Consider the following 22,383-nt stretch of genomic DNA (forward strand, 5'->3'; position numbering starts at 1 on the left):
TCAAAATCCTCTTAAGAAGTAATTTGTGCTCAACACATAAGGATGTAAAAATGGTGAAATAAATCATATAATGGATGCTGCCCTGCATATTTTCCATCGCTGATTGCTTACAGTCCCCTTGTCTCTTTGTATTTCAACAATTTGGAGATTTGTCTGGATGAATGTGTTATTGTACGGCACACTGGATATTACACTTTGGCCATACTGAAAATCCACCAGGAAAAGGATGGATTTAGCACAAAAATATCTCCCTGGATGCTCCTAATTATACGAAAAAAGATGAAACGTGCCAAGTCGGTGTCCTTGCATGGCGCTGTTTTCCAAAACGAAGGATTGCGAGCGAGTAGGGTGGGGGTGTTTTAGAGCAAATGCATACGTGTGAATGCATGGGAAGAGAAGCTGACAGAGAGAGATGTTGCATTGCCTACAGGCCAGCGTCTGTTAGAGGAGTTATAACCAGAGTGGAAACGCCACATAATACAGAGAGACAGAGCGAGGAGGCAAAAAAGAGGAGCAAATGGAGAAAAACACATCGATGCAGACAAAAAACAGTGTGAAGACAAAAGCTTGTCTCTATCTCACGCAGACAACGACGAAATCTTATTACTCCTTCACCCCATCTACCATCTTGCCATCCAGGAGAGACCATCGTGAACGTTTTTTGGACATCTCTGCGTGATAAAGCTGCGCCAACATAAAGAATCGAGAGCAGGTTCCTCCAATGCCTCCGTCACTAACTAATGCCCCTCTGGTGTCATTTTTTTCTCTTATTCTCATCTGTATCAGCCTCTCCTCTACGCTTATAATAATTCATCCACAATCTGGTAAAATTAACCCCAAGATCTCGAAAACTAAAAAATAGTCTCTGCCAGGCAAAAAAATACATTTTCCTCTGTGACATCAAAGCCATTTTCAGCCATTACTGTAAGCAACATGTTCAATTAAGAGACATTAATTAAGAGCTGATTCAGGGAGCCGTGCTCACTCATGCAGCCGGTGGAGAACAACTTTCTGCGGAGCCACCGCTATGGCTGTTTATCAAAAGCCTAATGCAATGTCATTGTTTTGCTTTGAGCAGACGGCGTTCAGCCGGGACAATAAATTTTACAGATAAACTTTCACAAGCATTTGGTGCTCAGCACATTGTAAACTCAGATATTCCATATATTTAAACAGATTAACCAGAATAAACTTGAGATTTTTCAACAAATAAATATATAAAATGATAGTATTACGTATTCCTTCTAAGGGTTCCTGTGTAACATTTTTACTTTTGAATGAATGAGATTATGTTTGATTAACATAATTGTTTTGCTGATTAAGTAAGGACTTAATTTGAGTCTGAACTAATTATATCAGTGGCATTGGTGTGTTTAGTTAATTATTATGGAGCATTTATGGACCAAGAAAGACACGAAGAATCTGACAGCCAAAAGAGACCTGTTTGTTTTTTTGTTGGGTTTTTATTTCTTTTAATGGTGTAGAGTTGTGAACTATGAAAGCTCCAGGTGAAGTAGCAAAGTTTACACATGAGATAAATAACTTTTATGTAATCGTCAAACTGTAACATCGTGGGTTCAGTGGGTTATTAACAATCACTCTGTTAGTACTTACACTGCTAGAGATGCTAAGATGAAGCTTAAAATAAAGGCCTAGAAATCTAAAGGTTAGTCTGTCCCACTGACGCCAAACAAGGGTGAGCAAGACCAATGTAACAAGTAAAAATTCAAATAATTCTTCAAAACTGTGCAACAAACTAATAACGTAATTTTAAAGGTTAATGAAAAACGTGGTAGTAGAACACAGCAAAAGAAATTTGTGATCTTCGTTTAAATAAAGCTTAAAATAAATAGTTACATCATTCGGTACTGCATTGCTTGTGTGCAGTCTAATAATTAAAGTCAATAAATGCATATTTTTGTTTTTGAAAAAATTATTATTTTTTAATTCTGTTAAGCACATCCCACGGGAGAGGTGAATGGAAACTGTAAAAATATTATATAATGACCTAATTTAACTGTAATCAAAAGTATTACGCAATTGTGTAACTGAAGAGGACATTTAACTTCTAGAATTATCAAATAAATCTTTTAAGGGATCAGTTACTCCACTTTTCAGTAACTGAATTTACTCAGTTGGGTCTACTATACAGTAATTATTGTAGTAACTGGTCATTGGTACTTAGTCCAGTCCAGTTTTTTTCATATATATGATGTGATTTTTTTTTATTTGTACACTGATATTTGGAACGATACAAACACAGAACAGAAAATATGTTGAAATTCAGAATCATTTGTGCAATAAAAGTGTTTTTATGACTGTATTATATCAGAAGCAACTTTATTTCAACATTTTTATTGTAGACCGCAGACAATGTAGAGACAGTTATTTAATAAGAACTTCACTTTTTTCTCTGTATTGTTGATTTGTGTACTATTCCTGCTGTGAGTGTTTCCTGCTTAGTTAGTGGATTGTTTATAATCTAAAGAGGCGTTTCATTACAGACACAAGTAGAGCCAACACAGAGTAAATGTTTGTTTTGTTTAGTGTTTTGTGGATAAGATTAATTAATATATTTGTTGCTTAACATTCTTAACAAGGTTATTATATGTCAGCATTGTACTTACCACACATTCTTTCGTTGCCTCTTAAGCAGTGAAAAATAACACCTAATGCAAGTTTACTCCAGATGCTTTTATTTTTAATCAGACCTCCTTCATTTTGTCCACTTTAATTATTCTCATATCATGGCTCATTTTGTTTAGCTGAACTCAGCCAACTTATACATATATTATTCCAAATCAGACTTAAAAGTGTCACATGTGCATGTACTCACATAAACTTAAATTACATTGCCATGAAAAAATATTTACCCTCTGACGTCTTTAGTTTTTTGCATATTTGTCTCACTTAAACGTTTCAGATCATCAAGCAAATTTTCAATTATTAAAGAAAGATAGCCTGATTAAATACAAAATGCAAATTTTACATGATGATTACATTTATTAAGGGGAAAACAAGCTATCCAAGTCTACTTGGCCTTGTGTGAAAAATTGTGTAATTTCTGTGTAATTGCCCCCTAAACCTAATAACTAATTGTGCCACCCTTGGCAGAAAAACTGTAATCAAGCGTTTGTGATAACTCGAAATGAGGCTTTCATGTCGACGTGTAGGAATTTGCAGAACTATTTATTCAACCACACATGGACGGCCTGTTCAAAGTCACGCCAAAGCATCTTACTCTGATTTAAGTATGGACTTGAATGGGCAACTTCTAAACCTTGCTGGTGTGTTTCATATAATCGTCCTGCTTCATAACCCAAGAGCGTTTGAGCTTCAGGGTATCAAACGATGACGGGGCATTCTCCTTCAGGATTTTCTGGTAGAGAGCAGTACTCGTGGTTTTAACACTTACTAGAAGTTGTTTAAGTCCTGAAACAGCAAAGCAGCCCCAGACGATCACGCTACCATGTCTGACTGTTGGCATAATGTTCTTTAGATGAATCAGATGTGACGGGACTCAAACCTTCCACAATGTTCAGGTCTGATCCCTTTCAACAGGTTCTCATCCCAAAGCGTAACATATCACGCCATGTGACAACACGTCTCTATGTTATGCGTTCGGAAACATCAGGAAACATGAGAACCATTTGGAATGAATCTACACATGTACATTTCATTTTACTTTCTCATCATGAATCGCTTAGGAAAACACACTATCTAACACCATTAAGGTTGTAGTTAAGGTTAGGGTTAGGGCTGGAATACATGGCTGGAGCGTGTGTTACTGCCGGGAGCGTCATTCTATTCCATCCATAATCCAGTGCGTATCATAGGGATGTGGAAGGGTACCTTTTGCGCTCCTATGGGACAACTCGGAACGTGACAAATCGTCGGTATGTTACGTGTCAGGAATGAGAACAGTCTGTCTCTTCAGACTTTTTTCCCCCAGTCTTGGGGATGATTGAGGGTTTTTTTGCAACTGCAAGACGACCTTTTTCATCTTTTTGGTCAGCAGTGGTTTCGTCCTTTTATGATTACTTTTACACTTTTACAGTGCCAGTTAGGAATGGGTAGCTTAGTTACCTTAATAAATATACTCATCATTTCAAGCTTTCATTTTATATTAAGTCTTTTTTGACTTTTAGAATTTGTCTGATGATCTGAAACATGAATGAGGCATATACTTTTTCACGGCACAGGCAGCCGTGTGTGCTTGACATCAGCATCAGAATCGCGTTTATTGGCCATGTAAATGCACAGACACAGTGAAATGAATACCACAGAATGTACATAAGGTGCAGTTGCAGTATGCTAGTGGGAGCAGTGTGACAGTTCAACTGTTTAGGAGGGAGATGGCGAGGGGAAAGAAACTGTTCCTATGTCAGGTGGTCCTGGTCTGCAGGCTTCTGTACCATCTTCCAGAGGGCAGCAGGTCAAAAAGTCTGTGTCCAGGGTGTGAGGGATCTGTGATGATTTCCCTTGCCCGTTTCCTGGTTCTTGAGAGGTGCAGGTCGTGGATGGAGGGCAGGGGGGCACCGATGATACTTTCTGCTGCCCATACAGTCCGCTGCAGTCTGCTCCTGTCCTGTTTAATGGCTGCACCATACCAGACTGTGATGGAGGAGCACAGGACAGACTCAATGACCGCAGTGTAGAACTGGATCAGCAGCTCCTGTGTCGACTGTACTTCCCCAGTGGTCTCAGGAAGTACATCCTCTACTGGGTCTTTTTGAGGATGGAGTTGATGTTGGTCTCCCACTTCAGGTCCTGGGAGATGGTGGTACCAAGGAACTTGAAGATCTTCACAGTCAACACCGGGCTGTCTCATATGGTGAGAGGGAGCAGTGTTGAGGGATGTCTCCTGAAGTCCACTGTCATCTCTACAGTTTTAAGCGTGTTCAGCTCCAGATCGTTCTGACTGCACCAGAGTACCAGCCGCTCAACTTCCTGCCGGTATGCAGACTCATCACCATCCTGAATGAGGCCAATGACAGTGGTGTCATCTGCAAACTTTAGGAGTTTAACAGCCGAGTTCTTGGAGGTGCAGTCATTAGTGTAGAGGGAGAACAGTAGTGGTGAGAGGACACATCCTTGAGGGGCACCAATACTGAGGGACTGAGTTTCAGAGGTGATCTCCCCCGGCCTCACTTGCTGCTTCCTGTCTGTCAGGAAGCTGGTGATCCACTGACAGGTAGCTGGTGACACGCTGAGCTGGGAGAGTTTGGAGGAGAGAAGTTCAGGCACGATGGTGTTAAAAGCCGAACTAAAGTCCACAAACAGGACCCTGGCATAAGTTCCCGGGCGGTCGAGGTGTTGCAGGATGTAATGCAGCCCCATGTTCACTGCATCATCCACCGACCTGCATGTTTGGCTATATCCTCTAACAGATGTTATGATAAAAATGCATTTGAAGGCCAGTGACTGCTCTTAATATCTATGTCTGCTGTTAAAATATCTCAAGAATCTTTAGAATATAAATGGGACTATATTAACTGCGTAATGTGGGCAAGTCACAAAATTATTACCTGTTACATCCCAACTCATAAGCCGCAGCATGAAATAATTATTACAAATGCGGCAAAGGCTAACAGAATAATTGTGTCAAATATCAACCTTTGATCACTTTGTTTGATTAATGACACTATTACACTGTAATTTAAGCAGACGGATGGTTCATATTCGTGTGCTTAATAATCATGAAGAAAATTGACTGCATTATTGGAAAAGGCTTTCATTAAGTCCACTATATAATTTACATAGATAATGTCTGAAAAAAAAAGACATTTTGCTCTTCAAAGGAAGCTAATCAGGCAGGGAGTTTAGGATATTAAAGTAATAAAACAAATTCAAAACAGCAATACTTTAGTTTTTCGTTGGTGTTACTACTGAGTGAAAAGCATTTTCTTGAGTTTAACTGTATCCTTCATAAAATGTCCTCATTACTTTTTTAATATGCTCTCCTTTTTTTAGCTAGACAAAAAAAATCTAAAAGAAGGAGCCACTGATTTATGTTAGGGAGATTAAAAAGAAGTTATTCCAGCAGGAATAAACAATGTGTCTTCACGGCTGATTTCTAAGGCAGAAAGCACTACCTGCTTCGGTCTAGGTACTTTGTAGCAGCATCCCGCCAGAAAAGTGAAAATAACCAGCAGAATGTTGGTCCTTCAAACATCACCATAACACAAACAGCTACACAGAAACCATCTTGGTTTTCTTGATTTGTTTTCTAGCTTTCAGTGTCACCACCAAAGATCACTTTTCTTTTCCAAAGCTGTAGCAAAATGATTATGTCATCCAGTGAGTCTGGTGGATCATACACTAATGTTTAACGAGGGAAATCATCGTAAAATCACTGCTCGGGGTTTTCATCAGTGCTTTTACCTTTTTTAACTGATTATGGACTTAACAGTGAACACCGTGCTGAAATGAAAGATAATAGCTATCATGTTATCATGTTAAGATATTCTTATGTTTTCAAGAAATGTAGCTGTAACTGCTTGCATGAATCAAAGCCTCTTTTTATTCATAGCTATATAAATGGTGATCCGAAGCGTTTTCTGTGAGGTTAGTTTTGATGGGATATTTCCTTTAAGTAGTAGGTCTTATTTTATGGGGGTTTGGTCTTTTTTGTGTGCCTCTGTGCAAGTGAGACTGTGTGTGTGAGTGTGTAATTGTGTGAGTGTGTCACAGAGGTGACATTGTTCCTGGCAGAAATATGTTCCAGGTTTGGGGCTCAGGTGGCTCTGGTTTGTCTCTGATCAGGGCTGACACACAGGACAGCACAGTAACACACAACTGCTGTCTCTTTCTTGATTTAGCACAATCTCACTGTGGTTTGTAATTCCCTCCCCTCTCTCTCTCTCTCTCCAAACACACAAGCAGCTCTAAGCTCTATCAATCTTTCGGAACATTGATCGCGAACAGCACGGAGGCCCGATAGCTTTTGCTTTCTCACACCTGATGCAAAAAGCAGGGGTCGGCTTTCTTTGAAGCTGTCTGCACTGGTCAAGGATGCATCTTGAGTGTACTTATAGTAAGCACTGTTTTACTTGAAAAGGCTTGCTTGTGAATACACGGCCAGGAACATCCTGCTTCAAAGCATGCACATTTGAAAAGGCTGTTGAAAGAATGAGGACAAAATGGTGGCTAAAACAGATGAACTGACTGTGCGGGCTGTTATCAGACAAAAGCTGCCCAAGGATTCGCCAGGTTTCTTCACTTAAAGGGCCACGGTGGCTTAGGTGGAGAGACACACTTCAACTAGCTGTCTTTTATCTACACAGGGAGCAGGTGCTCAAGTATGGAGCCTGATGTATTGGAACAGCATGTTTCTACAAACCAAACAGAGATGACCTCTCATATTCTTAAGTTAAACCAAGGTCATCTGAGGTTCTCATACATGTTTGAAAAGAGAGGGCCGAGGAAGCAGGTTGCAGCTGACCACCACTAAATCGTGCTCACCAATCCTTCACAATTAACCAGCCAGAAATTGATTAACAATTATCATCTAATCAGACACTTAATCTGGATGGCATTATTGTGGCCTTGTACTAAAGTGAGGAACCGTGAAGTCATGTTGGCACTTCTTTTATCTACTTAACACTACCAAAATTAGTGACATCATATCAGTGATGCTTGAAGAAGTACCCTATGTATTTGTTACTTCTATGCTGGACTGCTATAGTTCCTTATTATAATGTGGTTGTCCCTGAAAAGCCTTCAGTCAGTCCAAAGAGCACCACAGCGAGAGGCCTAAATGGGACTAGTAAGAAAGATCATTCTTGTTTCATTTCAGGGTCTCCGTTAAATCCAGAACTGAATTTAAAATCCTTTCTATATAAAAAGTATTGAATGATCAGACCCTGTTATGCCATTTAAGGCTTACTAGTTGTTCCTAGACTTTCTAAAAGTAGAATGGGAGGCAGAGCCTTCAGCTTTCAGGCCCCTCTTCTGTGGGACCAGCTCCCAGTTTGGATTGGGCAGACAGATACCATCTCTAGTTTTAAGATTAGTCTTAAAACATTCATTTTTTAAGAAAATGGATTAAGATTAGGACTTGATCTGGATTACTGTTTACTGTTTAAAAGGCTCAGGGTCCTGGGGGACCAGGAACACTGCTTCTTTACTCTATTTTTACTCCCAAATGTGATTACATGCTACTAATAAGATCCAAGATGGAGCCAGTGTGCTCGGCAAGCCGTCTCTTTGAGCTCTGTCTACTGTTTGCTATTCTATTTTCTCAGTCTTATCCTGATGCCTTTGCGCTTCTAGCAATGGCTCAGTTTCACCATTGTCGATATGCAACTTGTCATAACCAGTGGCATGATTACCAATCACAGAGAGTCAAGGAATGGCTGCAATCTCAGCATTGTAAGATGGTGAAAGATGTACTCTTAATTCTTAATCCCCCCTCCCTCAGTTTAAAGATAGTCATTTGCCACCTTGACGCCCAGCTCAAACTAGCAGTCCTGCTTGTCCAGGATGTGTACATCCTCATCATTGAATGTTACTGGACTGTAGAGTCCTGATCTGAACTGTTAGCTGTTTTATACCATGTGCTTTGTATTAAATTTTATCTGCTATATCCCATAGTTCGTGTTTTGTTTTACATATTGTTCGGGGTCTCTCTGTGCTCCTATTTTCTGTCTTCTATTTGCTGTCACATCTGCCTTCCCTGAACCTTATTCTACCGTACTGCATTACTGCTGAATAGATTTGGTTGGCTACACAAAGGTAGGATGATTGAATTTTTGGAGTCTAATGCTTCCAAGAGGTTTTGGATGGTAGGTACTGTGTGGGGAATCTATTTGGTCAGCTGTAGCATGGTGGTGAATTTGAATAGAGCTACATGCTCAGGAACAACTGCAGTGGTTATAGTTGGCTCACTTGTGTAACCAGTTGCCTGACACCTCTGATACTAGGTTACCCCTCCCAATTAACTGCCTAAAGACCAGGGTTGAGTTGGTGAGTAGTGGGACTGTTCCTCAGTTTTCCACTCTTGCAGAGCCCACTGCAGCGTGACTTGCTCCTGACTTGTAGGTGATTTTGAATATCGGTTCTTCGGAAGCTCCTCCATTGGAATCATTTGATCAGTGCTCAAAGGACTATCACTTACAGATTGTTGAACATTTTGTTAGCAACTTGTTATAGGAACACTGTTTGACCTTTGTGTTAAGACTACAGGTCACCTTTGGTTAGGGTCATTTGCTACTTAGCAAACTTTCTGTGTAACCCTTCACAGGTGTAACCATATAGAGGCAGCTGCCATCCGGTTAAGGTGCCTGGGTTGCAAAGCGGTGTGCAGATGTACTTTTAAGCAGGCTAAACCAGCTTGTAGAGCTTGCCCAATTACTAAGGTTGTGTGAGACAGCAGACTGGATGTATAGAAGCGTATCAGCAGAATCAGCAGCTGATGTGGGCTAGCAATGAGATGGTAGCTGAGGTTGACTTTCTGACCTGCCTGAAATAAGCCTATGCTAGATTACAATTTATTGTAATGATTTGGTATTTTTTCAAATAGAGTAATAATCAGGGGTGCTGTAGAAGATTTTTGAAACATTTTGAAACCATATTCACCTTAGATATGTTATGAAGAAGACTATAGTTGAATGAAATATGTGCACAAAGAAAATGCTTTATAAGCTGATCTTTATTAGGGGGATTTGGATTTAAATTAAACACTTCTAAATGCCTGGCTGTGGCCCAGGTTACCAGTGTAACTAAAAGGCTGCCAGTATTCTTCACAGCTATGTGCATGGATATTGCCGAGCAAAGATGAATATAAAGAGCATGTTTTTTTCTTTTTGTTTGTTGTTTTATTTAGACAAGTTTTCTGGATGTGTATTTTAGTGTGGGGACAGGTAAGTGGGGGGTTTTTTCGGTGCTAAACTCCGGTTTAGGAGTTTAGCAATGCTAAATTACTGCATAGGGATTAGCAGTTCCCAAATCAAATGAGGTTAATTGCACATTGCAACAGAGGGATGAGAGACGTATTTAGAGGATGAGGGGAAAGGGGGAGGAGGGGCGTCTCGACTGGCCGCGACTGTGTTCCTGACTGTGGCAGCTCAAAAAAAAGTTGTGTCTGTGTTTGATCACCAAGAAAATCCTCCTGTGTCAAACTTCCTCCAACTCCCAACTTCAAAAAAAAAGAAAAAAAGACCCCAAATCAAAGAGCAAGAAAAAAATCCACCGCACAACCCTCAAAATAGCATAAAGAGAAATATGTATCAAAATATCATCAGTCATCTTTCTCCAAGAAACAAGTCCAAAAGAATAAGGAATGAGTGTGTGTGTGTGTGTGTGTGTGTGTGTGTGTGTGTGTGTGTGTGTGTGTGTGTGTGTGTGTGTGTGTGTGTGTGTGGGAGGGGGAGGGGGAGGGGCGGCAGATGAAAGTGCAGATTAAAATCACCTCCGTGGTATCAGTGCTGCAGGTAGGAGATAAATTAAAAGCAGGCTGAGAGTTCTGTGCCCTTATTCCAACAGCTTATTAGACCTAAATCTTCTAAAGCGGGGCATGAGTGTCCTTGCATGTCCCCACCCTCCTTTTCCTTTTTTCCCCTAACTTGATTTGATGTTATCATCACTGACTTGGAATAGAGCTAGCTTAATATTTGCGTAGCTCCTTATTCAACAGCAATTTGATCCTTGAGCTGGAGGTTGAGGCGCAATAATAATGCACCTCATTGTGTAAGCAGGTCTCAATAGGTGCTTTGTTGCTCAAAATCCTGACAACAATTTGGTTTCGGGGACAATGCCGTTCAGCTGGCCAATGTATTTTCAAGGGCACGGTGTTGATGGTGGTAGTCGAGGCCGGCTATTATTAGAGAGCAAGAAAAGGACCTCTGGAAAACAGTGGAGATGGCTTAATAATGGGTATCTGGGTTCCATTAGCCAGCCGTTATGATCATCCAAGGTTAGCTGAGGCTAATGATTTGCATATGAAAGACAGCTTTTTAATTGCAGCGGTCAGCACATACACTTACACCAACACATCGGTATGCATCTGATGTTCCAAAGTCCCACCTAGAAGATGTTTCACCTGTGTGTGTGCGTGTGTGTGTGTGTGTGTGTGTGTGTGTGTGTGTACACATCCCCCAAAAAGACTTCAAAACAAGAAAAAAGGAAAAACATGCAACAAAAATACCTTCGTCTCGAGGCTTGTTCATTGAAGATTCATCGTGTTTTTTTGTGAGCGGACCTAGGGTTAAGAAAAAAAGGGGGGAAAAAGAGAAAAGAGAAAATTTCAAAAAAGATTACTGGCAAAAACCGAAAAAAAGAATATCAAAAAAAGAAAAGAAGCAAGAGCAAAAAGGACAAATCAGCAAGAGTTCATGTTTGCTTATTGTGTGTGTGTGCGTGTGTGTTTTTCCTTTAAAAAGAGTACCAAAAACAAAAACAAAAGGCATCACAGACACAGATTTATCACAAGAAAAGACACAAGATCAAAGAAAACTGGTTCGGATTTCCTTTTCTCCCCCTGCAGAAGAAAATGCTGCCACTGTTTCTGGGCCCCTGGTTTCTCTCTCTCCTTTAAACCCTTTTTTTTGTTCCTGAGTCTAACTTGTATTGTTTTTGTTGGAAGCTGGGTGGGTGGAAGGGAAAGGAGGTGGAAGGTCGGGGTTGGGGTTGGAGGAAGAGGGGGGAAAAAGGGAATGTGGATTAATAAGACCTCGGTGGTTTGAAGAACAGGACCCAGCCCTTTCCTCCACGCAGAAAAAAAGAAGAAAACACCTACAGGACGGACGGCAGGTTTGGGTCCTGATGCTCAAACCTCAAAATGTTAACGCTGAGCATTTAAGCAGCGAGAGCACCCCGAAAATCTCCACGGGCTGCTGCACAACATTAGTCAATTAGAGCTTTTTAGAAAGACACACAAAGACACCTTTAATTAGACAGCAGGAGACAATGACCCTGGAATGTTAAAAGGCATGTTAAACATGTTTCAGATAAAACAGGGAACAGGTGCTTCAGCATTTTGGAGGGTTTTTGTGAGTGCATGTGTGTGTGTGTGTGTGAGCATTATTTAGTGGGTAAACCACAGCGTTATTCCCCAGGCGGGTAAATAATTACATAACACAACAGCAGTGTGTCAATTTGAAATGACAAGTAAGCGTGGTACTAATTGCGCAGAGGAAAGCAGGTAAAAGGTGAATGTAATTTGATCCCCATCTACCCACGGGCTGTTTTTTTTTTTTTTTTTTTTGTAAATTAAATGAGCGGCAAAGAGAAATGCAAAAATGCAAGAAGATGGACAAAGAGAGAGATCTGCACAGAAAGAAATCAAAGAGAGAAAAAACAAACCCTTCTCATTCGTTGATGGAGCCTCACTGTCACATCAAGTCTTTTTCTTCATCAACACAAAGTGAGAACTTTACAAAAAACTACTCTGTAGATCACGTTGGCTTTATCCTCCACCCACCTGTCAGGTTTCTGAATGCTTCGGTCACGTCCAGCTCAGATCTCACAGGAAAAAAAAAAGGAAGACAAATGCTTTTTCTAGTTCCAGCAAATGCTACGTGTGCATATGGTTCGCCTCGTCTCTCAGAAGGTGAGCGTTTGTAAAAAATACTCTTCACCTCGGCGCTCAGAAAAGTAAGTACTACAGCAAGATACTCCCTCACCTTTCATCACTTTGTCTTTCATCTGATAAATCCAATTTTTGAACTTGAGGTTTGGCAGAGGACCTTTTTTTCCTGAAGGATTTGTGGGGAAAAAAAGAACTTATATAACAACAACTTACTGAGAGTATCTGAAATTCATCAGGGGGGAAATATTGCCGGTGCACAAACTACAAGGTGAATGCTGAATGTCAATTATCTGCTAACAACCGGGCAGATATAAATGACTAAAGTCTAAGGAACACTTCACCTCCAAATAGGAGATTTCAAAATAAAAGTCTTTATGAAACTATTATAACAACTTTTAGAGCTGAGTAACATTATTTTTGAACTATGATGAAATCAGCGCCGGTTAAAAAAAGATATCCGGTCTTTAAGTCTGACATCATTAGCCGCTTCAGGTCCCAACGTCAAACGAACACTGTGGCATCACTGAGAGTTAAAAACTTATCTAAAACGTATCTAAATTCTTTCATCTGTAATAAAATGATCAGCGTTGCTGCTCTACCAGGTGTAACAGTTAACTTTAACATTTAACAGAGTTAGAAGCTAGCAGGGAGTTAGCTCGCTAGTTTCCACCTAAACACAATATTCCATGTTCTGACTGAGAGATTTCTGAAAAATTTTATACATGTAGCTCTGATGTCACTTTCGACATAAATGAAGAAAGAAAACTAAACAGCAGTGACATTTGTAGGGTTACTGAAGTTGGGCTAGCTACACAGCTATGGTTAGCATAATATAAACATATAAACACAGCGAAGCTGGAGGATGAACGCTAACTTTTTTCCACTTGATAAAAATTAACATGAGGGTTCCCGATGGTTAGGGACAAATGCAGGATGCTGCAAATGGATCAGACTTCAGTCAGGAGAATAACTGAGATCGTCCATCCACAATTCGAGGTTAGTCATTAATATGCTGCTGCATGGGTTGAGCTGTTGTTACATCGTAAGGTTTTAAAAGCTTTAAAATGAATAGTGGTAATAAAAACCAAGAGAGTCCGACAGTGATCACTGACTTTTTTAGGGGCTTGTTCAGATAAGTAGAATAAGATACAAAGCATTAAAACATGTTAAAAACACAACAGCTGTAATAAACAAGGAGTATTTTGGACCCAGAAGCAGGGTTCATTCGTCATCACTTAAAGACCAGATAGAGAGCAAGTTACAGCATTATAGGAAGGAATTATAAAAAGATAAAGAGCTCATCCTCCCTGTTATTATAAATATGTATTTAATATTTTTGATTTTTATACTCTAAAACTTGGCTGACTTGTGCTTCTTTAACCCTGTAAAGCCTGAACTGTTAAATAATTACCAGAAAATTCTATTTTTTTTAATATGGAGTGTGTTTTTTTGTAACTTCAGACAATAAAAAAATTAAATAACACTTTATATATGTGTGTTTTAATTTGTGTCACTTTTTAGTAGTTTGCTCACAGTAGCACTTTGTGTGTCTGAGAGTACACATCAGGTTTTTCAGGACAAGAAAAATCACATGGGAGATGTAGAAGTCTGAAAAACTCATGTATCAAATATGATATGCGTTCCATTACAAGGTTAAAAGTGTTTCAATCTAGAATGTGTTACATTGCACCAGATTTATAGGCACAAGGTCAGGGGTGATGGTATACATCACAAGTGTCAAATTCAGTTTCAACAGCAGCTACGCTGGAGCAATCATATCAAGAGCTCAGTGCATACAGTTTAACATGCTTTCATTTTAATCTAGAAAGGATGTTTCTTAGAGCCTTTCCAGTTAAACACCTCACAAAATACTCTATTAGTTTACAACAGCCCTGTTCACAGCCTCACCATGATAGTGCGGGGCAATTAATAAAACCAAATATAACCCGATTATAAAGCAATCAAATGAATCTTTATGTGCACATCTGTCTGCAAATCTTAGCAAGCCTGCTTCAAAGGCCTGAAAAAGACCAAGGCATCTCAATAGTTGTGTAAGAAATGTCATTTAAAACAAGAAGTCAGAGATCTTAGTTCATGGAATATACATGTCCACACGCTGTAGCTTTCTGCCATGAAATTGGTCACACAAAAATGACACTTGCCTTCACAGCTCCATCACTTTGAGACTTGGGCTCAAAGCACAGACTATTGTGCTGTAATTGCGCGTCTTTTATGTCTTTGACTTTGTGAAGCCTCTGTTCCTCGTCTATGGCTCCAAATCTTTACTAGTTTGTGGATTTCAAAGAGCACAATAACAATGCGAGTTATGTTGTTTGAGAACAGAAACTGTTTGCACCAACCCAACATCAGATTTTTGCTGTATTCTCTGTTAGCTGGCCATGAATCGCTGTGGAGACGGTTGTTGGTGTGTTGGTGTGCTAAAAGTGAAATGTGGGCCAGGTTCAAACTTACAAAGGGCCAGATCTGGCCCGTGGGTGTGGATCCTGACACATGATTTATAGAACTGTAACACAGAGACATGGATTTACAATCTGAGCGAGGTTAGGACAGAAGGATTCGTCATGTGGACAACATTATGCTTTTACGAAAGTTCATGAAAGTCCTCCAGCAGCTAATGCTGAGCTCATCTGACATATGAAGCCTTACAACCTCCACACTAGTGTAGTGCCATTCTACCACACAAAGTACAGTGGAGGTAGTATTTAAGACCGTAACACGTTCAAGTGAAACAGTGAACGTGTTACAGTTGCTGACTTTTTTGGACACAAACATGGAATTCCTTCTTAAACACAATTTAAGTACTTACATTTTAAAATACAAACTGCTTTCTTGTTTTGAGTAAATTATTAGAAAAGACCAACAAAAAGAGTTATGATGACTAATTTAATGGAAACTCGAAGACTGGTGACCTAAAATCAGAAGGTTATAAGTATTTAACTAGTATCTACCACATGGAAGCTGATTTTTCAAACATTTCCACTTATATTTAAAATCCTGAGGGTGAAACATCTTTTGTGGCATTTCCAAACTAAAAACAGATTTTGCTTATACAACAAAAAATCCTGGGAGCTCAGAGTCACCAGTTAGATCCTTGAGAATGGAAACTCTTTAGTGGAAACAACACCAGTGGAAACCTGAGTAAACTCCATCCTTTTGTTGAGACACGTGGATTTTTTTTTCCTTTAGTGAAACACATGAGAGTAAAAATAAGCCCCTGACTGACCACTTCATTGATCAAGTTCAATATTAGCTGTGGGCACAAAAAAATCAACCAATGTGATTGACGCACATCAAAACGACATCCCGAAAAGCTGTGAAAAAAGTTTAAATGCTGGACTGCTTATCAAAGAAACAGGAGCGAGCAGGGATTTTGGGGTTTGGTGGCTGGTGGGGCTGTGACAAAATGGGAAGTAAGTAAAATCAAGCAACCATTACCAGCAACATGCTGAGGAAAAGTGTAAAAGTGTAGCTTGATTGACATCTTTTCGCAATGAGTGGGCGAGGAGCTGAGCACTGAGAATCAAGCTATTGGTGGGAGAAATAACTGGTCTTCCTGACGTTTTAAGGCCTTTTTTTCCTCCCCACAATCAAAAGAACTGCAGTGATGGGCGTGTGAGCAATTTCCTGGAGAATCAAACCCTAACTCCATCAACCCCATTTACCCCCCGCATGCACTGACTGCACCTGTAGAGGCTAAAAATACCAGCACATGTCATTAAAGCACACCAAAAACAGACAGAAGGGATTAACACTGCACAGACTAGTTCAGCCCCAGGACTGAAACAAAGACATCTGCTAACTCTTAGAAATAAAAAAGCCTAATGAGGCTTTTGTGTACACTTTTCAGATATTAAGATGTATTTTAATCAGGCATGCTACATAAAGCAGTGGCTAAGAATATTTCAGACCTCCAGTTGTTTACACCCTCTCTTTTTACACAGACCCATCCTTTTATCCTCCCCTCTTTCCTTCTTCCTCTGCTTGCGTTATTCTGTCTGGATCGTGGGTCGACCGCAGCTCGCTTTGAAGCCCGTTATGTAAGGTTTCAATTTGGCTCCACTTCTCCCGATGGCCAGACCTCTCCAAAACATGGAAGGTGCATGCAAAATGGACTGTTAGGACACACTGGCAATGGAGGATGTGAGGAGATGCTCACAGGTTCATGCACAAGGTGTGCACAGCAAAGAAGATGGGGGAAAAGCCAAAGGTGGTGGAAACGGTCCTTATTGTGTCTTGCATTGCTGAACATATTAAACTATATTATTTGTGCAGCTGTGTCTGACATTTAGAGAAACAACAGGTTAAACAGAGGATTTTGTTTGTCATTTATTGTCTTTCAGTGTGTTCAAAAAACATTTAAATCATTTGAAAGTTATAGCACACATAGACACGGTCAAGACTATCTGCTGAAGTTTGAATGGAGAATGTGTAACAAAGGTGATTTAAGTGACTTTGAAGGTGGTTGGTTGTTCGTACCAAACAAACTGGTCTATTTCAGAAACTGCTGATCTGCTGGTATTTTACCCCGAAAAACAAACAAGCAAAAAAACCTCACATATGACCAAGAGAAAATATCCAGTCAACAGCAGCTCTGTGGTAAAAAAAATATCTTGTTGATGCAAGACTACAGGAAAGCAACAGTAACTCAAATAATGACTTTTGCAGAAGAGCATCTCTGAACAACAACCTTAAAGCTAATGGGCTACAGCAGCAGAAAACCACACCAGGGCCTCTCGGATCAGCTAAAAACAGGAAACTAAGGCGAAATAGTAAATAAATATAAATAATATCTGTTTTTAAAGGGTCGATAGCTTTTGATGCAATTAAAAGTTTCACAAGTGTCATCTCTTTTTCTTTTTGCGCTTTTTCAAAAGGAACATAATTATTAATTAAGCTTTTCTTTTGGTTAAACTCCATCTGATGCAATGGGTAACAGAGATTGGATTTATTTTTTTAATAATGCTATATTTTGCCCTGTTTTGTACATTCATATCATTCTGTGTGTACCACACCAGTTGGTGTCATTATGCGATTTGACGCAGACTGAATTCCCAAACACCGGAGAGGCTTATTTCTTTGTGTTTATGGATATGAGTGAACGTGCGTAAAACTGTTTATGTGCCGCTGCGCGAGTAAGTACGTGTTGAGTAGCTCATTTAGGCAGTCCGGCGTGATCTACGAGGAAACGTTAGTGTGCCTGACAGCCTCTGAGTGAGCGGCGACTGTGCAAGAGATTACGCGTGTGTCTGCGTGAGACGGTCGTAAAGACGGGAAGATAGGATCCCACCATTGTCCTCGAGCTAAAGTATAGCAGCAGAAATGAAATGAATACCTCAATCGGATTTGTGAGCGAACAGGTTAGAGATGAGCAACGGGGACGGGTGAGAGTCGCTCACCCACATTCCCCTATTTTACACCTTGTAAGTCCATGTTGTGGTGTGAGTGCATGCGTGTGCAATAGAGCTGCACAATGGCAAGATGTACAGACAATCAAGCAGCCGGGCAGGCAGACATATAATGCTGCCATTTATCACGCAGCACAGCTCCCTGAGCCGCTAAACTCTGCATGCGTATGAGTAGCGTGTGGGCTGGTCGCACATGAATAGCTGTGACTACATTACAAAACAACTGTGAAGTCCATTTTCGGATGAATGGCAGTTAAAGTCGGAGCCACCGCGAGCTTGGCGGAGCTTCTGTCCTTTCAGGTGATGTTCAAAATTCACACATCAGAAATATTCCGAATGGATTTACACAGCCGTCATTAGTCACCCTGTCAAAAGTAGTTTTCTGGCACTCCCGCGTCATTAAGTCTCAATTCAGTTCTCTCAATTAAGTGAGGTGATTTGCATGACTGTTTATCAGACAACACCGGCGCGCGACGCAGAATTCAAAGACGTAAAGCGCTCGAACCAGAGGCACTGTGAAATCACACCGCTCTTTAATGTTGGAGGAGGGCAACAAAAATTAAAAATCGATTTAAAACTGGATGACACAGAACAGGACGGGTGAGACAAGGCCCTTTTCCAATCAGATGCTACAGTGATCTGGCTTTTTTTGATTGAGAAGACTAAAATAAGAGCTACTCTCTTTCTCTTATGTCTATCTCACTTAGCACACAGTAACCTTGCCTGTCGGAGTGTTAGGTGAATAATAGGCTTTGTGGGGGATTTTTAAACCAACGGAGAAAGATAGATGAGGCTGTCATGCTGCTGTCCCATGATGCTCAAGGCCACCAGAGGGAAAACCACAGCACACTAAATTTTAGCAGCATGTTGCGCCAGGGTTATGAAAGGTTATTATTTTTTCGTGACGTTTCGGCTCTCACATGCCAAACTGTTTAAGAGACATTTGTGCATTTTCCTAAGTTTTAAAAGCAAAACATAAAATAAAAATAAAGAAATAAATGGTAATAGAGATGAAACTGCATGCATTATTAAAAAAATTGGTTACATCTCCATATTTTAGAAGTGCTTGATAACTTAGGGATTATGCTGCCCATCTCCTAATTTTGAACGTTCGAATTATTCATAAGACAAGTGCGCACTCAAGTTCTGCTTGCTCTCCATCCTTATTTTGAGCTATGAGAAGTAGATCTGTTGTGCTTGAGCTGGCTTGGGCAGGCTTTAATCTCATTCTGTATTCTTCTCAGGAGAGTATATGCACATAAAAAGAGGGTAAGAGATTTATGCGTGGAAGGTTCTGACAGCTTATTATTGTTTACATCTGTATATCACTTGGGTTGTTTCCGAGGCATCAACTGGTCAAAACTGACAGGAAAAAGTGGGACTGGGTGATGTGTTTTGAAATTCATGAATAAAAAGTGATTCATAAGGTGTTCAACGTTAATAAAAATCATTTAAAGTGCACCTAATGTGCTCATTTTATACTTGGACTCAGTTGGAGTAGCTCTGTATGATCCACTGTTCGAAATGATCCATCCTACACTGGGCCTCGGTCCAATCCCTCAGCTGTGTCTCAAGTAAGCTGCTTTAGCTCCACCCACTTTAAGACCACATTTCTGTATTAAATATGGGCATCCACCACTGCAGCAGTACACACACTCATTTATTTCAACTACCCATTAATGCAAATATGTTGAGTTGCATGGCAGCGACTTAGTTCATTATTGTTCAACCAATTTGCTGAATTTTAAAATTGAGCATGAGAATGGGGGAAAAAAGGCGATTTGAGTGTATTTTAATGGGGCACCCTCCCCCTACCCTCGCCACCTCTTTGAGCTCTTCCAGAGAGACGCCAATGCATCCTCAAGTCAGCCAAGAGATAGAATCTCCAGCATGTCCTTGGTCTTCCCAGTTGGGTTCCTCTGAGTTGGGCATGCCCAGATAACCTCAAAAGGTGTCTGCGAGGTATCCTGGTCAGATGCCCAAACCAGCTCAATTGCCTCCTTTAAATTTGGAAGAGCTTTTCTCAAAGTCCCTCGCAGATTGGGTGAGCTCCTCACCATTCATGTGCAGGGTGTATCCTGCCTCTCTCTCCATGGATGAAGAGAATGGATGTAGAAACGTAAATAACGCGACTATATTCACACATCTGGAAACTCGAAGTGTAAGTGTCCTTCCAAATATGTCTAATTAGTGTGAGTTAATGTACTTTACATTCATTACTAAGGTTGTATTCATCTTGAAATTACAACTTGCAGAATCTTATCAATGCACACTGTATACTCCACAATGACAAAGCAAAGCCCGCCTGCCAGGACTGCTGCTGATTTTATGGCTCCTTAAGTTATTACACTGATCTGACAATGTAGTACTCACTGCTTTGCTTACAGAAACCCAACTGTGGACATTTCTACAACAAAATCCATATTGTGATAAAGGTTTCAGCTGTGCTTCGGTACAAAACAAGACATATATCTCAGTATTTTCCATAAAAGGCAAAAAGTGAGATATCAAAGGGACTTTTATTTAACAGAGACCGAACAACACAAAATATTTAAAACTAGTTCTACTAGGAGCTGCTGAAATTTGTAGCAATCTTGTTAAAGCCATGCAGTATGTTTCTTTTCAATAGTACCCATTTCACTGGGTAAACTGTTTGCTCTCAGTTGGGAATAGCGCCTTGTCCCCTAAGGAGGCAGGAGCACTGACCGGCACAGAAACCGAGGCCACGGATTGCTGTGATCACACTGAGCTGTGAAACTGATTTTAGTTTCCTAAAATAAATCGATATTGACTTAAGTGCATGTTAGATTTAGAACATTTTCACCTTTTACTTGCTGTCACACTGATAGGGAAATGAAGCCGTTACACTCCACCAGACTGCACTGAGGAAATCTGCAGTCTCGCCTTGCAAAATACAGGAGCTGTTCATGTACTGCTTGATTGGTTGGTTTGTGATAGCGTGTAACTTTGGACTTTAGGTGGAAAAAACACAAAGTAACCAATAGTTTTTTGTTGTTGTGACGTTGTGAAGAAAATAGTCACTATTTTTGAGTGTGGTTGTTTGAATGTAAGCTTTCTAAATATAAGATATCATAGACTGTTGGGCCTCCACTCTCTGCACGAGAGCTTTGAAATCGTGCAGAGGGAAAGCAGCGACAATATTGTCTCATTTTAATTCTCTCGAAGTTACATAAATATATTGTATATTTAAAAATCAATACAGCGTCCAATGTATGTAGTAGATAATCTATGTAGTAGATAATATGTCAGCTAATTAAGATGCAAAGTGAGAAATAACTGCGCCATAAAGCAGCCCATTATGAGTACACATGCTTCCGACTCAGAGTCATTTCATGGTAGCCATCATTCTTTCTGCCCCTCCTCCTTCCTTTTCTTTCTTTTTATACAATCTATCTTTTCCATCCTTCTATTTCTTTTCCCTTTTCTCCAATACCGTTCCCCCTCTCCTTCCTTTTTGTACACCATTTTTCTCTCGCAGTCAACTCTCTCTCCCCTTTCAGTCTCTCGGTGCCTCATTCTCAAGCTTCAGACTGAGAGCCTGAGAAATATCGATCCACCCTGGCTGAAGGGCCAGAATCGAGTGGGCAAAAAAAAGGAAAGAAAGAAAAAAGAAGGATGGAGAAGACATGGGAGAATAGGATGCTGACACAAGGTTTTCGCAATAATGCGTGTACGAGAGAGACAGGAAAGACGCAGTAAGACGAAGCTGAAAAATAAAAAGAGAAAGAGGCTGATATTTGGACAGGTATGGGGAAGTAAATGAGAAGAAAAGGTTGGGCGTGTGTGCATGTGTGGTTCAGGTGGGCATGTTATGAATGAGGGGAAAGGTGGAAAGCATGGCTGGAGGGTATTTGTAAAAGAGGTGGGAGTTAAAGGAAAAAAGTCAAGAAATGAGGCGAAGGAGCTGAGGAGGGAAGAGGTCTAGGAGGAAAACAGGATTCTGAGAGGGGAAAAACAACTATGGATGAAGAGATGACAGTGAAAAGAGATAAAGAGATTATGTGAATCCGAGAGAACGCGAGGTAAACAGAGATGTAGGGAGTGGTGGAGGCAGATGGAGTGACATTTACGGAGTGGTGATGATCGCGTGGGCATGAAGGTTAAAGCCATTTTCTCCCCATGTAGCCAGGCGTGCACACACACACACACACACACTAGTAGGTAGGGCTGGGCCATATTATACCGTTCACGGTAATACCGGTATAATGTTAGGCAACGATAGGAAAATGAAATATCGCGATAGAATGGGAGTAAAACGCGCATGCGCAGTGCCTTTGTTTTCATACGCACATGGCCGATTGTTGAGTGAAACAGATGAACCAGAATTGGTTTGTAAAAATGGTGCAACTTCAGTGATGTGGAACTGGTTTGGTGTTTGTCCGTCAGATACACAACAAAGCACATTTT

The 22,383-nt window shown here is 40.4% G+C and overlaps 1 protein-coding gene across 2 annotated transcripts in view; it reads right to left on the reverse strand.

Annotated features, from left to right (window-relative positions):
- LOC146675345 (neuroligin-2-like) overlaps positions 1-22,383 on the reverse strand; it is a 257,360-nt gene that overhangs the window by 117,696 nt on the left and 117,281 nt on the right. For both annotated transcript variants that reach the window (XM_085400411.1, XM_085400410.1), the window contains one exon: positions 11,147-11,200. In XM_085400411.1, coding sequence (XP_085256537.1) covers positions 11,147-11,200 — 54 coding nt within the window. The remainder of the gene's footprint in view (positions 1-11,146; positions 11,201-22,383) is intronic.

Source organism: Rhamphochromis longiceps, linkage group LG3 (genome assembly GCF_057381845.1).
Source record: "Rhamphochromis longiceps isolate RC_006_pf linkage group LG3, R_longiceps_female_GT1.1, whole genome shotgun sequence".
Taxonomy (NCBI): domain Eukaryota; kingdom Metazoa; phylum Chordata; class Actinopteri; order Cichliformes; family Cichlidae; genus Rhamphochromis; species Rhamphochromis longiceps.